General features: G+C 38.4%; 1 protein-coding gene across 1 annotated transcript in view; it reads left to right on the top strand.

Moving 5' to 3' along the window:
• The window catches only part of Erc2 (ELKS/RAB6-interacting/CAST family member 2), an 813,481-nt gene that overhangs the window by 498,991 nt on the left and 296,221 nt on the right, over positions 1–18,269 (top strand). The window contains exon 15 of the mRNA XM_076856276.1: positions 12,338–12,498. Within this exon, the coding sequence (XP_076712391.1) occupies positions 12,338–12,498 (161 nt within the window). The remainder of the gene's footprint in view (positions 1–12,337; positions 12,499–18,269) is intronic.

Below are 18,269 nucleotides of genomic sequence, written 5' to 3'. Positions count from 1 at the left end.
CTTCTGTCAGGAATCATATTCTGTCTCATCTATGAGTTTGGAAGAGGACCCTGAGCTCCAGATGACACTGCAGCCTGCCAGTATCTGATTTCAGCCTTCTAAGAACCTGAGTGGACAGCCCGATCACACTAAGCCTAAACTTCTGACCTACACAACTATGAGCTGTTAAACTTGTGAAAATACATTGTGCAGTAACAGAAAACTAACACTAGTCAACTAGGCCATGTAGAACAATGCTGGGATCAAAGTGAATATTGTACTCCAATGAAGCAAAAGGACCCCAAGCTCCATTTCCTAATTTATGTTCATAAATACATTTTTTGGTGCTGACTATATACAAGATATTCTATTTAGGTCTAGAGACATGGAGGAAAGTGAACCAAGGTCTTTCCTTGCTCTTAAGGGGCTCCTAGACCAGACCCTCTCAGTCTAGTCTAGTCCCATCTAATGATTCTCTCATTATATTTGTGCCCAGAAATCACATTCACATCCTAATTAGGAATAACCATTTGTGATTTGTGGATAAATTTCTTACCTTTTCCAAACTTGAGCTATCCATCAGTTAAAGGGCCTTCTTCTTTGGGAATATGTGAGGATACCGTAAGATGTGGGAAACTGTTATTTAAATCAGAGGCAATGGTTACCTTTTTATGGTATAGCTGCTTCTCTTCTTCACCCCCCAGTATCTGTCCCATAATTATCTATTGACCATCTCTGTGTATTTGAGGAGATCCTGTGCCAAGAGGAAGGACGCAAACATGCATTACATTCCATGTGCTTCAGAAAGAAGCAAAGTGATATACTGGGAGACCATTATCTATAGTTGAAGGTACATAGGATGGTGTTAGAAGGATCCTGAGGGAGCAGGCTTGGAGTCAGGCTTTATTTGTATCAACAGGTATCTTCAAGGGCCAAACCAGAAGAATCAGAGTTAAAGAGACTCCTTTCAAATCCTTTTTGGAATTTCCTCTGCACTGATCTTTGCATCACAAGAAAGTAGGTCTATTAGAGAACTCCACCCTGATGTGTTGAACAGGAATGGAGAGAAGTTGTCAGTAAAGGTGGCCAAGTGACATCTGGTTTTCTACAGCCTGACCACTTATTTTAAGTGCTTTAGAAACTGATAACAAAATCATCCAATGCTAAGTAGGCACAAAACAAAACAAATAAGAGAACAATCATACTCACTTTTCAGTCCCTTCAGAACTTTATTAGGGAAGAAGGTGGAATGAGCAATACTCGGGTGCACTGGAGTACAGGGTGGAAATGGCAGGAATCTCCATTGACAGCTCTGGGGTCACTACCATGTGGGCACTCCCTGGTGAAGATGGATTATAATCAGTGTAAATTTAAGGGAATGTCAGGGCCAAGTGCCTATGCCTAGAAATGTAGCTGCCTTAAAGTCGTTTTGGCTGGGAGTAGCTGCCACCCCAATAACCACCAGAGGGCCCTGTCCTGTTCTGCAGTCCTGTGATTCCTCCTTTGGAGCTATGGTCTACTAACCATGGGAATGGAAGTACATTCTATACAGAGCTTCCTTGATTGAAATTTTAAAAATTTCCCCTTTTAAACATTAATTATGCATAAACATAGCAATAAGTACAAGAAGAATGTAGTAGGTTATCTGAAATCTCTAAGCCTAGAAACAAACCCAGAGGAACAATTCCATGCCTTTCCTTCTATTTTTTTTTCCTATGAAAATACATTAAGACCCTACACACATAGTTGGGATTTATTTTATTTGCTAATCTGCTTTACTCACTTAAGATTTCATGAGCATCTTTTCTTTATATTTAGTCTTTCCACTTATTATTTAATATCTGACAAACATCTTAACAATTTGTACTTGTAATATATTATCCAATTTCTTTGTAACTTTCACACATGTACACATGCCATACTTTATTTAACTCATTTCTTTGGAAAGTATATACATACATGTATGCTCATATATGTATGTATCATGTATATATGTATACATACATACATATATGCAATTTCATTCTAGTGTTTATAAACATCATTGTGATAAATATATTAATTATATCCTTAGAATAAATTCTTCTAGAAAGATCCATTATTATATCCTTAGATGAATCCCTAAAGTAGAATGGCTGGATCAAATGGTAATTCATGAGTCATATTTAATTTAAGGAAATTTAAAAAGGTTTTCTCAAATGATTTCAAAAGGCAAACTTTCCACAGAGATTGAGATATTTTCTGAACACCACTGTTGGATAACAGGGCTGTGAAGCTTGGCTGCTCTGATACTGCTGTTTCCAGTACAGTAGCCACTAGACATGTGGCTACTTAAATAAATTAAATTAAATTTAAAAATTCCCTTCCAAGAGTGAGCCAGCCACATTTCCAGTACTTTGTAGTCACATTAGGTGGGGCACACACACTAGATAGCACACGTGAGAACATGGCCACCACTGCAGGAAGTTCTGTTGACAGTCCTACTCTATCATCTTGTTCTGTTCCTTCATTTTTATGTTTAGAATTTATCCTAAGATAAAAAAATGAACAATGCATATTTTGTGTATGATTAGTTTTGTTTCATGACTTAAAATTTTTCCAATGAAGATGAAAAATATGAGGTGTCTGATTCTTTTTCTTTCTTATTCATCCTCTCCTGGACTGAAAACTTAATGCCAACATTTAAACTGAGATCACTGTTGATAACAATTGGAAATTTATACCATCCCTTATACCATCACTGTGTGCTCACTATGTGCCAAGCAGGTAGCTCTACAGCTCAGGTAGCCCTCACAGAGACCCCAGCAGGTGCAGTTATTACCCGCATGTCACAGAGCGAGAAACAGATGCACATTGTTGTCAAGTACCTTTCCCTAAATCACACTGCATGTGTGTGGCTGTGATCTGGGAAGGGCTGAGCCAACTGGCTTTAGAGCCCAAGTTCTTCACTGCTCCTCTGAAAACTGGATAGGGAGGGTCCAGGCCAGCCGTTTGGTGTGCTCTGAAATTGTGACACACATAGAACATAGAAAGCCTCCCAACTACCCAAGATGTGCCTACAGCATACATACCTGGATGCACATCCACACTGCCTTGCTTCCTCCAGGCTCTGCTGAGCTGAATGCCATCTGGAATGGAATGGAGAGGGCTCACAGGCATATTGGAGAGACTGTTACTCATTCATACTCTAAGACTGTGTGATTCCTTGGACTCTGTCAAGTCAGTTGTATTTTTTGCACATTTCTTCTCTATCTTTCTTTCATTATCATGTGAGAGCTTGTTAATTAGCCAGGGAAGAGAAGGGGGATAGGGAAATTTTTAAATGTACTAAAAATAAAAGAGCTTGAGCCTACATTTGTTGAAGTGGATATCTGTTTGCAGTGGAATGACCTGAGGTTACATATTCAAGCAGAGCTTCTAGATACTTTGACTTCAACTAAGAGAAAACAAATCACAGTCTTGAGATGGTCGGGTACAGGCAAAGAACAGTCTGGGGATTTTCAGTTTCAACCATTTCCAAAAGGTGTCACTCTAAGGCAGCAGTGGGCAGTGGGTTGGAGAAGAGATGGAAATGTCAGATAAGACTAATTGGAAAAATAAGATTAGCAGTCCTCATTTTTAACAGATCCTTCAGCTTATACCATCACTGTGTGCATAGTTACTGAGCTGAGGAAGGAAGGTTTAAGCATTTATCTTCACCTTCTGATCTCAGGGTGACCTTCTGAGCCTAGAGTAGTGTTGGGCCAAATCCAGCTGGTCCCATGGGACCAATTCACATTCCGGATGCACTGTAACATGGGGCATGGGGATTTTATTGGCTCAGTGTTCTCGTGCTAACTGAAAGCTCCCATCCTCTTCCACTAAGGATGAAATGAAGACAGGAAACAAGGATGGGTAATGGAGCCCAATGGGGAAGAGCCAGTCTGTTTTTAAAATATGGCTTTAAGAATTCCAAATCATTAACACAAAATGCATACCAACTCAAAACTGACACAAATTAAAGAGGAAGATATTTTATCAAAATATTTGAAGATCAACCCATGCTAAGCAACCTCCTGAAAAGCATGGGGAGCTGCCATGCGCTTGGAAGAGACCCGAGGAACCTGGAGTGGTGGTCTTGGCAGATAACCGAGAGGGAAGCTGGTTTTTAAATATTTTGTTAAACAACACATGTGCAGGTGCAAGTTTAAGCTGACACATGTTAATGATTTAAGGTCTTAAACAGGTTTTTTATTTTATTGTTTTAAGGCTCCGTTGTTCATTCTAAAAGATCTGACAGTTTCTTTGGAGCCGTTTGTAAGCAATAGACTCTTTAGTAATCCATTTGATGTCTTCATTATTCTTAACGTGTGCAGATTTGTGAATTATTCAAATACAATTGAGTAGTCTTGATACCTCAACCAATTTATAAGAGTTTTTATGATCTGCAACATAGTAGCCTCGAAATCAGAAATGGCACGTGATTAATCAGGGTATTTTGTTTTTATTTTTTCAAATTGGGCAGGTCAAATTGACATCTAATTTAAAGAAAACTTAATGTTCTAGATATGCAACATCAAGTGAATACATTTTATTTATTGTTTGTTTGTATGTTTATTTAGCCAGGGATTGGACCCAAGGGCATTTAACCACTGAGCTTCATTCTCAGCCCTTTGAATTTTTTCATTTTGAGACAAGGTCTCACTAGGTTGCTTAGGGCCTTGTTAAATTGTGAGACTAGCTTTGAACTTGAAATCCTCCTGCCTCAGCCTCCCAAGCCACTGGGATTTCAGGAATGTGCCACCACACCCAAGCCAATATATTTTAAAATATAGTCTCACCTTTCTAGGTTATAGGTGAGAATTCTAGTCTTGCCATATTTGGGAGCCTTGTAGGAAATTCTTTTAAGTGAAACATTTAGAGTACTTCAGAATACTTTTGAGGTGGCTGTGAACCTCAATTTTCACTATAATGACATTCTAGGAATTAAGCACCTTTTCTGAAGCTTTTTTTTCCCGGAAATATTATTATCCATTGAATTGCTAATAGATGTATTTCTAAAAGAGACATATGGGGGAGTTAAATGTTGGCAAACAGTTTGATGTCCTGTTTGACTTCCCCAAGGTGTATGTTTGCTTGTCATCATTGTGATTCTATAAGTAGCATTTCACTAAAAAGCAGGGCCACAGGGCCTCCCTGAGCCTGGGCCATTATCTCCTCTTTATAGGTCATTCTTCTTTGCCTTTGAGGCCAGTCATAGGCCTATGGCAGAATTGGCTGTTGTTAAGCTTTGATATCATTCAGTACTTTTCTTTAAAAGATTTTAAAAATCATAATTATGACTCAATAATTGCATTTGATTCTGAACTTCCCTGGGCAGAACCTGGGATTTTTTATTATGCTACTGTGATATTCAGGGATTCTTGAGTGCTGCTGGCAATTGCTGGGCAGCAAAGAGCTTTGGGCCTCCATTCTTTCAAGAGCTGTAATGGAGCCCTCTGGTCTCCATTGCAAAGAAAAGGTGCTTGAGGCAAACAGAGAGCAGGACCTCAAAGGGTATTAGGTGAGGATAGGGAGGGAACCAGTTGTTAACAGGGTAGGAAAGTGTCCCATTTGGACTTACACTTCATCCATCATTGCAGTAAGTGGGCCAAAGATGGTGTTTAGGAATTGCATCTGTGTGTTACCTTCCTTAGTTGTGTGGGGCTCTATTGAGTGTGGACACTGGTGCCAAGTCAGATACTGAAAGGGCTTCCAAAGAAGATGAAGATGTGGTCCCTGTCCTCTAGGGTTTTACAGTCCAATTGTAGCAAATAAGAGTTTGCAGAACAGATGCAGATGTTAAAACAAAAGGTCCTCAAGTTGGGTGGAGGTGGCATGGCTAGGAACTGCTTTCAAGGGACATTTGCAAGGCATTTGGCAGAGAGATTTTGGCATTTGGCTGGGTAATTTACGTGTTATCTCATTTTGTGCTCATAACAGTCTTGTGGCAGTTTTCTTTTCATCCCAATTGTTAGGGGATGATCTTCAGGCTTAGAGGTCAGTTATGTCCAGGGTTCTGAGGCTTGTCTGCACTTTGGAATCATCTGGCTCTTTAATAAAATAAGGATGTCAGATTTCTGCCCTCAGCTATTTTTATTTAATTGGGAAGCATGTGACTACAGAATTGGAATTTTTAAAGGCTTCCTAAGTGATTGTAATGTGCAACAAAGTTGAAGCATTGAGTTAAGATTGAACTGAGGTCACAGAGATCCTTCAGGTGCAGTGAAAACTTGACCCATGTCTGACTGCTTCCAGAGCTTGGGGCTTTGATCACTGAATGAGATGGATGCCATTGGTAGACAGGGCTTTGGAAGATGGGCAGTTTTGGTAAGCTATAAAAGAGAATAGGTCTAGGAGTGTATGGGGCCAGGGCACAGGATTTGGAGTAGGTGACACCAAGTACAGATTTTGAATTCAGTAATAACCAATCATAAAATATGTTGAATATTGACCAGGCACTGTATTAGTAGGAGCTCACACTTCTATGACACCAAATATTCAGCATTGTTCTCCGAGTATCACACACGCTAACCTACTTAATCCTCACAAAAGCCCTGTTCGGTTACTAGTCCCGTTTCACACGTGAAGATCTTGAGGCTCAAAACTTTCTTAACTCACTGACTTATAAATCTCATAAGTAGCACACCATCTCCTGAATTTAAGTTTCTAACTACTATGCTATGCTACCTCTTGTGTGAAGAATGTAGTAAGTGTTCTCATATTTGCCAGTCCCTCTGCTAAGGATTTTATATTCATTGCTTCATATTGTACTTGCAATAACTCTCTCAAAAACTACTACTGCTATAGGTGAGAAATGTAGACATTTTCTCACGGTCCCATAACTGGCAAATGGTGATACTGGTGGTATTAGTATAGCCTTGCCTCATAATTCATGATTTTAGCCATTTCTGGTGTTTTAAAACATTGAAGTTATTTAAATGTTCAAGTTAAATCCTTAGAGTAATGCCACATATAAAATAAACAGACAGACAAAAAGGACTGGAACAGCTTCCTTTGAGTTTGGGATGCGCAACTCAGGCTTCTGTTTCTTCATGCTCCTTCTGTTCCACTAACCTGTTTTTCAGCCCCCAGACACACTTGTGGAATCCCTGGCAACTAGGGAACACAGTCTGAAAAATACTGCTGTGGATAATTCAAATCTTCAAGATGTTAGAACCAGGCCAGTGAAATCTGACAGATACTGATGGTTCAGGCATGTTTTCTTGGCAGTGGGAAGACAAACTGTGATAGTGATTCTCATGGTGCTTCTGTGAGTCACAGACATGTGGGTCCAAGTTCAAAGACACATTCAAAGACACAGCCAAAAATGCTGGGGGGAAAAAAAGAAGGCTAACTTTCCATTTACAAATTTAGAAAGCCTTGTAAGAGCCCCACGATTACCCTTACCGACTTTGCTTTTTCCCCCTTCTCTCTTCCCCAATTCTCTTATTTTGTATTAAGGCAAAAAAATAACTTCAGCATATTCCCCAGCCTCAATGATTTTCTTTCTCTTTCTTACCTTACTTCCTTCTATTTTCTGTTATAGAAATCTTTTTTTGTCTGCTCTCCAGAGCCTATTCCTATATGTACGTTTTGCTACCCATTTGCTAATTCTATTTCATAAAATCCAGAAGCAGATGTGGCTGCTCTTACATGGGAGAAGCTGAGCAGACAAATGATGTCCTCACTTAGGGTAGAGGTAGGGATGGAGGCTAAGACTGTGTGTGTGTGTGTGTGTGTGTGTGTGTGTGTGTGTGTGTGTGTGTTTACTTTAAATCCTATCATGTATTATACTAATGATCAAAGGGAGTGATGGATCTAATAAGCATTTCCAAAACAGAGGTATTGGATGTGGTAACAGATGGAAAATAGGAAGGAAAAGAAAGAGATAAATTTAACTCAAACATGAGTGATTGGGAAAAACTCAGGGCATGAGACCAAAATGGTGGATATGTTAGGGAGTGACATTGAGAGGGCAAGGCTGTAGGGATTTTTTTTTTTTTTTTGGCACATGTGCATGGATCAGAAGTTAGCCTTTGGTCATCTCCAATTTAATGTTATATTAAGATAAGAAGATTGAAGTGATCCAGAGGCAGTAGGAAGATGGAAGCAGCTACAGAGCACTTGATAAGAGGTTGGATGGTTTACCAGTCAAGATGAGCCAGGGATTGACAAGTACATGTGAAAGAGTTTGAATGAGTGAAGGAGAAAGTGAAAGTTTGAACAGGCATCTGCATGAAGGGTAGAGCTGTGAAGACAGACTTCATCTCCTGAGTATCTGTATAGATGAGGAAGTGTCTCTAGGACAGTGTCACCTGGGGAAGGACCCAGTGATGGACTGCAAGGAGTTGAAGAGTTTGCAAAGCAAATAGGGAAAATAGGTTCCTATGCATCTTAGTCCATTTTGATTCCTATAACAAAATACTATAAACGGAATGATTTATAAACAACAGAAATTTCTTCCTCACTGTTATGGAGGCTGGGAAGTCCTACATCAAGGTTCCTGCATGGTCAAGTCCTCTTCCAGGTTGTGGATACTGACTTTTGTGCTCTCACATAGTGGGAGAAGAAACAAACTTCCTTGGATGTCCTTTGTAAGGGCACTAATCCCATTCTGAGGGCTCTGCCCTGATGTCTTAACTCCTCACAAGGGCTTCACCTCCTTATGCCATTACCTTGGGGGCTAGAATTTGCACATATGAATTTGGGGGGATACAGCATTCAGACCACAGCGTCAGGTTTAGGAAAATGGGGATTGGGTAGAACACTGACAGATTAAAATGGGATTTCCAAAAGACTCTTTAATGACAGATGGAAATGCTCACAATACATTAGTTGTTCATAATATTATATTTTATATGGATATATTCATATATAGCATCTCAATTAAATATGTACATACATAGAGAGGGATGGAAAAGCTGGAAAAAATTGTTTATAGTGTTTATTTCTAGGTGGTGGGATGTAGGTAGATCTTAACTGAAAAGAATGCTATTTGACTTAAAAATTTTTGAAGTTTTCATATCAGTAGCTTTCATATTCTGTGTAATAAGTGTACCTTATTTGTATTATCAGAAAAATTTATTTTCTTGATATCAGTGAGAAGAGGAAATGATTATGGGCCATGTCATCTCACTTCAGTGCCCACAGACAACTAATAGGCAAGCCACATGGTGCCAGATTACTGATGAGGAAACTGAAACTGAGAGAAATGAAGAAACTTGTCTCAGTCACATAGTTTAGTAAGTGACACCATAATTCTAATCTGGTGGTTTTGAGACACAAACTACATGTATATTGTTGGTTAAGATGTTATTTTAATGAAGGGACAGATACATTTGGAGGAATGTAGCTCTGTGCAAGCTGCACATTAAGAAAAGACATTTAGCAAAAAGGAAATTACCAGTGGCCTGCAAAAGTCTCTTTTCCATCGGATAGCAAGAGTAACAAGCGATTTCCTCTTGAAGAGAGAAGGCTGTTGTGGGGAGTACAGAGCATCCAATTCCAACTTCCCACACCAGCCTTGACGGTTTACAGTAATGGTGTAGCACGACAAAGGTGTATATCTTGCTTATATGATGTGGGTTGGCCTAGGGCTTCATTATGGCCACTATGGATTCAGGCTAAAGGAAGTATCATCTGAGACATGCTTCTATGTTTGCCTTGGCGCAGAGGAAGGAAGGTTGGAATTGAATGCTATCACTACATGCTTCTCCCTGGAAATGATAGTATTTTATTGGCTGAAGCCATACTCACAGGGAGAGGGAAGGTGTAGTCTTACCATGTGTCCATAAGGAGGACGACTGAAATACTGTAGGCTATCCTAATGATCACCACAGCAAAAAAACATTTCTTACTTTCAATGCTCCTGCTTTGGCAATAAAGGAAACATTTTGCAGAACTCTAATAAAACATTAAACATAGAAAGAACCATGGGCATTGTCTAGGAAACTGAGATTCTGAGATTTGAATGGTTGCTTACAAAAAGTTACAGTGTACCTTATGGTCCCTAATGTGCAGTACTTCCATGTCAATTGGAATGAGTTGGAAGCCTTGGCCTGCAACTCTTTAATGACTCTACTTCCAAGGTGTTGGGAACAACATTCTTACATGGTACTAAGCATTATTGATGTTGGGAGCCAATGGCATTTCCGTCAGTTAAAACACTGGATTACATATCCTAAGTGTCCAGGTTTCTTTGTGTGGTTATAGCTGAAACAACTATAAGGTGTTACTCTAAAATGTAATTATTTAAAGATGGATTACCATAGAACTCCTGGTGTTTGCCCAAGAAGTCTGATGGTAAGTGAATTAGTAACTTGGAAATCCAGGTGAGTAGATTAGAGTCTATAGATTGCAGATAGTTCAGTTTCAAGGAATGAGAGAGAATTCAGCAGATGTGAATTCTTGAGACCTTTCCTGTCTTTTCTGGAATCAGTATTATGTTTGAAATAAATAATAATTTGTGAGAGGGTCAAGAGGCAAAGACCATCTCCTGTGGAGGGTCAGGAAGACTATATGAATTAGTCTGTGGAATGGCCATTATTCTGATAGGTATTTTTTTACACTATTGAGTACATAAAAAATAGGGACAAAAAGTAAGAAAACTCTTATTTTAGCCTTAAGTATTGCTTTGCAGAAGAGTTTCTAGATATATTTGTAATATATGGGCTTTATTTTTGCTGTTGTTGTTGTTTTTGGTACTGAGGACTGAACCCAGGCATGCTTTATCACTGAGCTGCTTCTCTAGTCTTTTTTCATCTTTGTAATTTGAGATGAGATCTCATTAAGTGCTTAGTAAAAACTTTGGATTCTTCTGCTTCAGCCTCTCTAGTCACTGCGATTATACACGTGCCCCACCGTGCCTGGTCATATTAAAATATTATATGACTTATATGAGAACCTAAGAAAAACACAATTGTTTTTTTAAATTGTATGTATTTATAAAGTTAAAGAATAATGCTATTTATTCTACAGTTAAATAGGTGTGGTCCTGTGACTTTCATAGATTATTCTTTATATGTCTTGCTTTATTTTAAGCTGTTTTTAGTTTTGGTTTTGATTTAAATTGCATGGTCATTAAGTTTCCTCTTTCTATCAGGGCAAAATGGAGAGTTTTCTGAATCTTAAAAGCTTGTGATTTACCTTGGACGTGAACTATAATGCTTATTCTGAATAAATTCCATGTAAAACTGCAGAAATTGTGTAAAAAGTCTTTATGAATTGAAACTTAACATGTCATTGACACATTTTGAAGGGTGTTCTGTTGACTTTAGTGATGGATGAGCCCATTCTGCCAAGTTCAGCGGGGAGGGGTGGCTTACAAACTCAAACATCAGCTCTGGAATCTAGAAACTTCCTGGAACCATGATTTTGAATCTGCAGAGTAGAAGCAGCCTGTGCAAGGCATGGCATTTCACCAGCTTTCTCCACGGAAGTCTCTGGAACAGAACCGTAAACACCAACCCTTTTTGTTGTATGTTGGCTTTTAAAAGTCCCTAATGGTTTGGGGAGAGTAAGGCCTTGCCCGGGGCTCCCTATCCAGTTTTTGGGACCTGGCTGAAACCCCTGGATATCTGATAGTCGGCTTATTTCTGTGGTGTATTAGCACCCTGTAAAAGTTACATGTCATTTATTTCAAGTTTAGAACCCTCTCAAACTTCAGGGGCAAACCAAACTTGAACCCTTTGTGGCTGGAATTCTGTTTACCTTTGGCCAAATCTTGCTTCCTGAATATAAGTCTGGGAGGTGAGGTGAGAGGGGCTCCTGAGGCCCTTGGACATCAAATAGCTGTGACCAAACAAGGCTTTGATAGGTTAAAACATAAATGAATCTGAAACACATCGATTAACTTCCTGTCAAAGTGCCCTGGAGTCTACACACAGAAGTAGATTGTGCCAGGAGAACTGTGTTGAGTGTTGCCTCCCTCTAACTGCAAGGAAGTAGCTGAGAATTTTGCCAAACGTGGGTTGAAATTGGGTCAAGTCACTCACCCCTACTTCTAGAATAGATATTAAACAGTGGACCTCAAAGGTGGGCCTTGGAGAAATATGGACTTTTATTTTTGTTTTTGCTGTCCTGGGCTTGGAATGCAGGGCCTTGTGTGTACTGGGCAAGTCCTCTGCTACTGAACTCTATCCCATCCCAAAATGGACATTTACAGTGTTAGAAACATTTATTTTTAATCAGTGATAAAGAGAGAGCTCCTGGAAACAGTGTCTCTACTTCAAGAGCACCCACAATTTCTTTGTATTTATCATTGGAACACAGGGTAGTGAGGAATGCCTTATACTTGAATGAAGGAGCAATCACATACACAGCTCCATGTGCCTTTCAGATAGAGGAACTGATGAATGCCTTGGAGAAGACCAGGCAAGAACTGGATGCCACCAAAGCCCGCCTTGCCTCTACACAGCAGTCCCTGGCTGAGAAAGAAGCACACTTGGCCAACCTGCGGATAGAGAGGAGGAAACAGCTGGAAGAGATCCTGGAGATGAAGTGAGTATACATTTTTGCTTTCTTCGTCTTTCCTAACCTCTCTCTGAGGGTGGCAAAGAGGAAAGGGCTGGAGAAGGTGAAGAAAGAGCATGGTGAAAGAATAATTTGGCTAATACCTGACATTTGTGAGACTATGTTATTTATTTTTTAAATTTTAATTTTGATGTCTCAATTTGCACATTATCCACATCTGTTATTAAAAAAAAAAAAACTACACATCCAGCATTAGAATTTGTGTCTGTGTTTTGTGGAAGGTGCTGGTATTCATAGATCTGTCGCAGAGGTCTGAGTCAGCCAAGAGACAGAGGCCTCAAGCACAATGGTAATTTGAGTGCTGCTCAGAGTTAAGTGGAAACTTTTCTGAGGAGGTATTTCCTAATTGTGACTATAACTTTGCTAATTATATTCTTTTCACTTGTGCACAATGCCTGGCTTGTGTTTGCTTTCAGAGTCTTAAGGTTGGCACCTCTTTGTTTAGAAAGCAGAACTCTGATTTGCTGAGCTGATAAAAATAGCTTAGGAGCCCCCCACCCACTCACCAAGGTGAAGGGAGAAAGTGAGTAAGGAAAGCAGGGATTTAGGGTTGGAACTGATTGATTTTTCTGATTTAATCAATAAAGTGGAGCCTGAATGCTGAGAAATGGTCCTTCCTATGACACACCCACATGCACCTAGCTCTTATTCCACACTCTCAGTGAAACAGTAGCATGCAAGAACATATGAAAGAAAGAAAATCTTACTGGAAGATTTTTATAATAATTAATTGTAATGAATTTGTTTCTCAAGAACTAGTTAGGAAACAGCATCTCTAGAAGTGTGTAAATGAAATAATCACTGAGATATAATTTAAATCCTACTTCTTCCACAACAAGGGAAACATACATAATTGTGGCATCCTAAGTCTATAACACAGACTTTGAAATTGGTGGCTAGGTATAGAAGAGTGACCTTATGGTGACCCAGCAAGTCTTACACATGGTTAACATTAAACCCAGAAAGCTTAGATCATGGAAAATATGGAATGAAATATTTTGAAGGATTTAATAATGAGGACAAAACTTTTATGCCTCATCAACTACCTCAGTTTCTCCAAGACCAAAGAATAAGTAGGATTTTTTTTCACATATAAACTAGTATTTTTCCTAATAAAAGATGATATAATAAAAACAGATACTATTATACTCAGTTTAAAGGTAAGGGAGCTGAGACTCAGAGAGATTCAAATGATTTGCTTAAGGCCATCTGGCCAGGATTAAAACCAAAGTCTTGGGCTGGAGTTGTGGCTCAAGTGGTGGAATGCTTGCTTAGCACACATGAGGAACTGGGTTTTATCCTTCACACCACATCTTGTGTCCACCTAAAACTAATAAATAAATAAGTAACACACACACACACACACACACACACACACACACACATATACAACAAAATCTTCTGCCTCACCCTTTCTTTCTAATACCTCATTTTCTTGTGGAGCTTTTGTGAACTTCAAGTCTGGGACTTCTGTCTGTCTGAATCACTGGAGAAATTTCTCTGCTTTTAGCAGTGCTGGGAATATGTTAGGCACTCAACTGTTTGTCAAATGAGTGAATAGTTAAAATTCTGTAGACTGAATTTTATGTCATTGAGCAGAAAAGTATTTCAAGCTTCTGTGACATTATCATACCTTTTTCAATAATTTATTATCAATAGTCAGTTCCCATACTAATGTATTAACAATATGGATAATAGATTCTGTCAGCAGTTATTGTGTTCTGTTTCCCGTCATTCTCCAGTTGCTCCCAGGTTAACTCTGTATTTCCTGAAGTAGTGTATCATGCCACTTAGTGACTTCCTGCTTTAAAAAGAGCATATACATAATCTCAAGGTTTTGGGAGAATAAGTAATAAGGGTAATGTGCTGGTTTGGGAGTCATCAGACCTGAGTTGTGATCCTATCACTTCCCCTTGTGTCTACATGACTTGGAGGAAGTGCCCTCAACCTCAGTGACCCTTGGGTTTCCTCTGTAATGATTTGCATGGGGGTGATTATGAGGAGAGGTATTAGGTGGAGGGTTTGGCACACAGAAAATGATATATGTGTATAAAGGGCTCAATCAGCCAATGAAAATATGTCATTTGTTTACTATACTCTATGAAGACTATCATTTATCTAAAATTTGGATTATTTTTTTAGAACATATAAACCTTTCCATGTGTATGTTTTCCCACTTAATTTCATGATTTCAGATAGCACCTAACTAAGACCTCTTTTGGTGAATTGCCACATTATTACTGAAGTGCTTAATCTGCTGCCACTGTAAAATAAATACAAAATTTCTCTTTTAATTTTCCTTTGGTAAAAGGAACAAAGCCCTGCTTCATTAAGTCCCGTATGGATCCCATTCATTATTCAACTGGCCCTGCCGCCCAACTTTTGAACTCCTTACCTGCAACTATGAGGGACACAGGTATAAGGCAAATATATTGACTGAGATCCCTAGGCTCAGCAGCCTCTTGGGTGTTCATGTCAACCAGTTGGTTTTATTGATCATGATTTTTGAGTCAAATTGACATATTGGTTATTCAACCTTGACTGAGTTGATGTAAGTTAGTGGAATCAACCAGATGTGTATTATCATCATTGATACTTACTATCAAAACTTAGTTTTTTATTTAACTGACACTCATCATGCAATATTGTTACCAGTTCTATCCAGTTTGCAAACCCCAGTAGAAAAGAAATAGCTGCACAGTGTTTAAAGGAAAGGGATGGAGCCATAAGGCAAGAGAAATGTATGCTCTCATAACTCATTTTTCATCTCACCTACCTCAAAGTATGAAAAGAGATTACTCTGCTCTTGCCTCAGTTTTTCCTTCAGTAAAATGGAGGTGATAATATCTGTTCTTCCGATTCTACAGATGTGTGATAGGGACAGAATTTTAAAAAAGTACTGGACTAAGGCTAATATAAAACAGCATATGTGAAAGTGCTTTGAAACATAAAAAGGGCTTTTAAAATGAGAGGTGTTGTCTGTTAAATTCATTGCAAAATCAAAAGGCATAGAGTTTTAGAATTGGAAGGCAGTTTTAGAATCAGATCCAACTTCTCAGCCTGCATAAGCCATACTCCCTTCCACATAATTACTGATAAGGAATTTGCCAGGCCCTGGTATATACCATTCCCATTAGAAGCAGTGGGCTCACAGGTGGTGGTTCATGTTCAGTGGCCCATGGAGAGAGCTCAATGCATTGTTACACAGAACTGAAATGTCTTTCCATGTAATCTTCCCATTTGTCCCGATTCTCTTTCAGAGTTATGCAGAATTTATCAGAGTCACACACATAGGATAGATGGCCTTTTACATACTTGTTAGATAAAATTGTTCATTTGAGAAATAAGGGTAGAAATATGGAGAAGCAAAACTGAAATAATAAAAAATCACCCATGATGCTAACATAGAAGTAGGCACCAATGGCATTTGGCATATACTTGTACAAATGGTGTTCCCCACACACTTAAAAAAAAAAAAAAGAAAATTAGATTGTATTTCATGTTTTATAAGTCCTACTTCTTTTGCTTTCTGAATGCAAACACCTTTCATGTTACAATCATAGATATGTGGTTTTTTTTTTTTTTAAAATCACTCAATATACTGTTGTATAGGTTTACCCTATTATTGAGTATCTGTTTTGGTCTAATATTTTGCATTGCTTTCATAACAAACTGCTATTTAATTTTATTGATTTACTTTGAAGTAATTATAGTTTGACATAAAATTGCAAAATAAGAGATGTTTTTTATGCTCTTCATCCCTTACAACATTGGTAACATCTTATAATAGTAATTATGGAAATTGATAATGGTACAATCTGCCAACTTTATGCAGATTGCTCCAGTTTTACATGCATTGGGGTATGTGTGGGGGTTGCAGTTTTATCACAGGTATAGATTTATGTCAAATCTACCACAGTCAAAATTACAGACCTGTTCCATTCATTCTTATAGGGATCATTGGTCCTATCTTTTGGTAGTTCACCCACTCCCCACTGATGCATGTGTGTGTGTTACATCATTTTGGGACATGTGACAAAACGTTGGAAATATATGCCATTCTGGCCTACATTTTCTTTTGCCATTCTTTTTGGGTGGACAGAGAACTGTCCTCTTATTTTTAAATTTTGATTGAATTTAGAGTGAGAAAAATATGATCTGTTTTTTCTAACTTAAAGATTTCTCATGATGTGACTTTATTTATAGTGAAATTTTCTGATTGGACCTTGAGAACTTGTAACATGTTAGGGATCCAGTAAACATCAGTGGAATGAAAGAGTGAATGAGTTCAAAGATTCATAGCTAATCACAGGCACTGTTCTAGTGAACAATCCATGAAAAACCCTTGGCCTTGTTGAGATCTTAATTTTAATCAAATGAGTGAAGGAGATGAGTGAAGAAATAAATACGCCAATAAGTGACTAGATAGATGAATAAAGTGGTTTCTTGCATGACCAAAGAGGTTTGTAATCCCACTTAGATGCCATTTCCAAAGGTAAGTTATTTGGGATGTGGGGAGACATGGATAATATTGCAAACCTCCCCATCATATATGTTTTAGTTGGCTTTTATGCTACTGTGACTAAAAGAACTGGCAAGAACAATTTTAGAGGAAAGAAAGTTCATTTGGGGGCTCATGGTTTCATAGGTATCTGGCTCCATTCCTCTGGGCTTGAGGTGAGGCAGAACATAAGAGTGGCAGAGTGTGGCAGAGGGAAGAAGCTCACAGGGCGATCAGAAAGCAGAGAGAGAGAGAGAGAGGGACTCCACTTGCCAGATAAAAAATATATATATATATACACACACCCCAGAGGCACACCCCAATGCCCACCTCCTCCAGCCACATCCTACCAGCCTTCAATTACATTCAATCCCCTGTGAGGGGCATTAATTCACTGATTGGGTAAAGGCCCTCATAACCCAATCACTTCTCCTCTGAATCTTTTTGAATTGTATCACACATGAGCTTTCGGAGTACACCTCACATCCAAACCATAACAATGTGAGAACCTTCTTGGGAACTGAAACCAAATTTATTCCAATTTTAGACCTATAAATATTTTAGATACTGGATTCTTCAACCCAACACCCCTTCTTCAGTTTGATTTTTATTGGTTGGTGTTTTAACTATTGGTCATTATTTCCACCCTGGAAGGAACTAACAGTTCTCCACTATATATTTTCATAGAAGAACATAACATTCTTCTTTCCCTATGTATTAAGTTTTTACTTAAAAATCTCCCAAACCCCTCGCTAAAACATTTCATAATAGCTCATCTGTACATGTGTCCCTATTTAAAGGAAATTTTATTAAAAGAATATTAAGAACATTATTCTATATGTTTGGTTTCATTAATACTAGTTAATAAGCTTATATTCTAGTAACCAAAGCTCAATTATTTAATTTGTGTCAGGTGAATTTGATATCTGTGGCTAAAAGGAATGGAGGGCCTTAAGATAAAGTGCTTAAAATCTGTGTGCGTTTTCTCGGATGATTTTAACTACCATAGAAATTTAACAGGTAGACAAGCAGCTAACTGATATTTTTCATTTAGTATAAAATGTTCTGTTGAATAAGGGTTTTAATGACTAGTTGATAATTTGAAGTGTGCCTTTTAAACTTTTCATAGTGATTTCCTGTGCTTATGTTATGTAAAAAATGTAAGCAGACCCCTACATTTTTAACTCTTCCAATGGCATTCAATCCATCTTAATTTACTGGGTATTGTTGGATTTTA

The sequence above is a fragment of the Callospermophilus lateralis genome, chromosome 1, assembly GCF_048772815.1.
Source record: "Callospermophilus lateralis isolate mCalLat2 chromosome 1, mCalLat2.hap1, whole genome shotgun sequence".
Taxonomy (NCBI): domain Eukaryota; kingdom Metazoa; phylum Chordata; class Mammalia; order Rodentia; family Sciuridae; genus Callospermophilus; species Callospermophilus lateralis.
The sequence above is the reverse complement of the archived record's forward strand: the minus strand, read 5'-3'. Positions and strand labels throughout refer to the sequence as shown.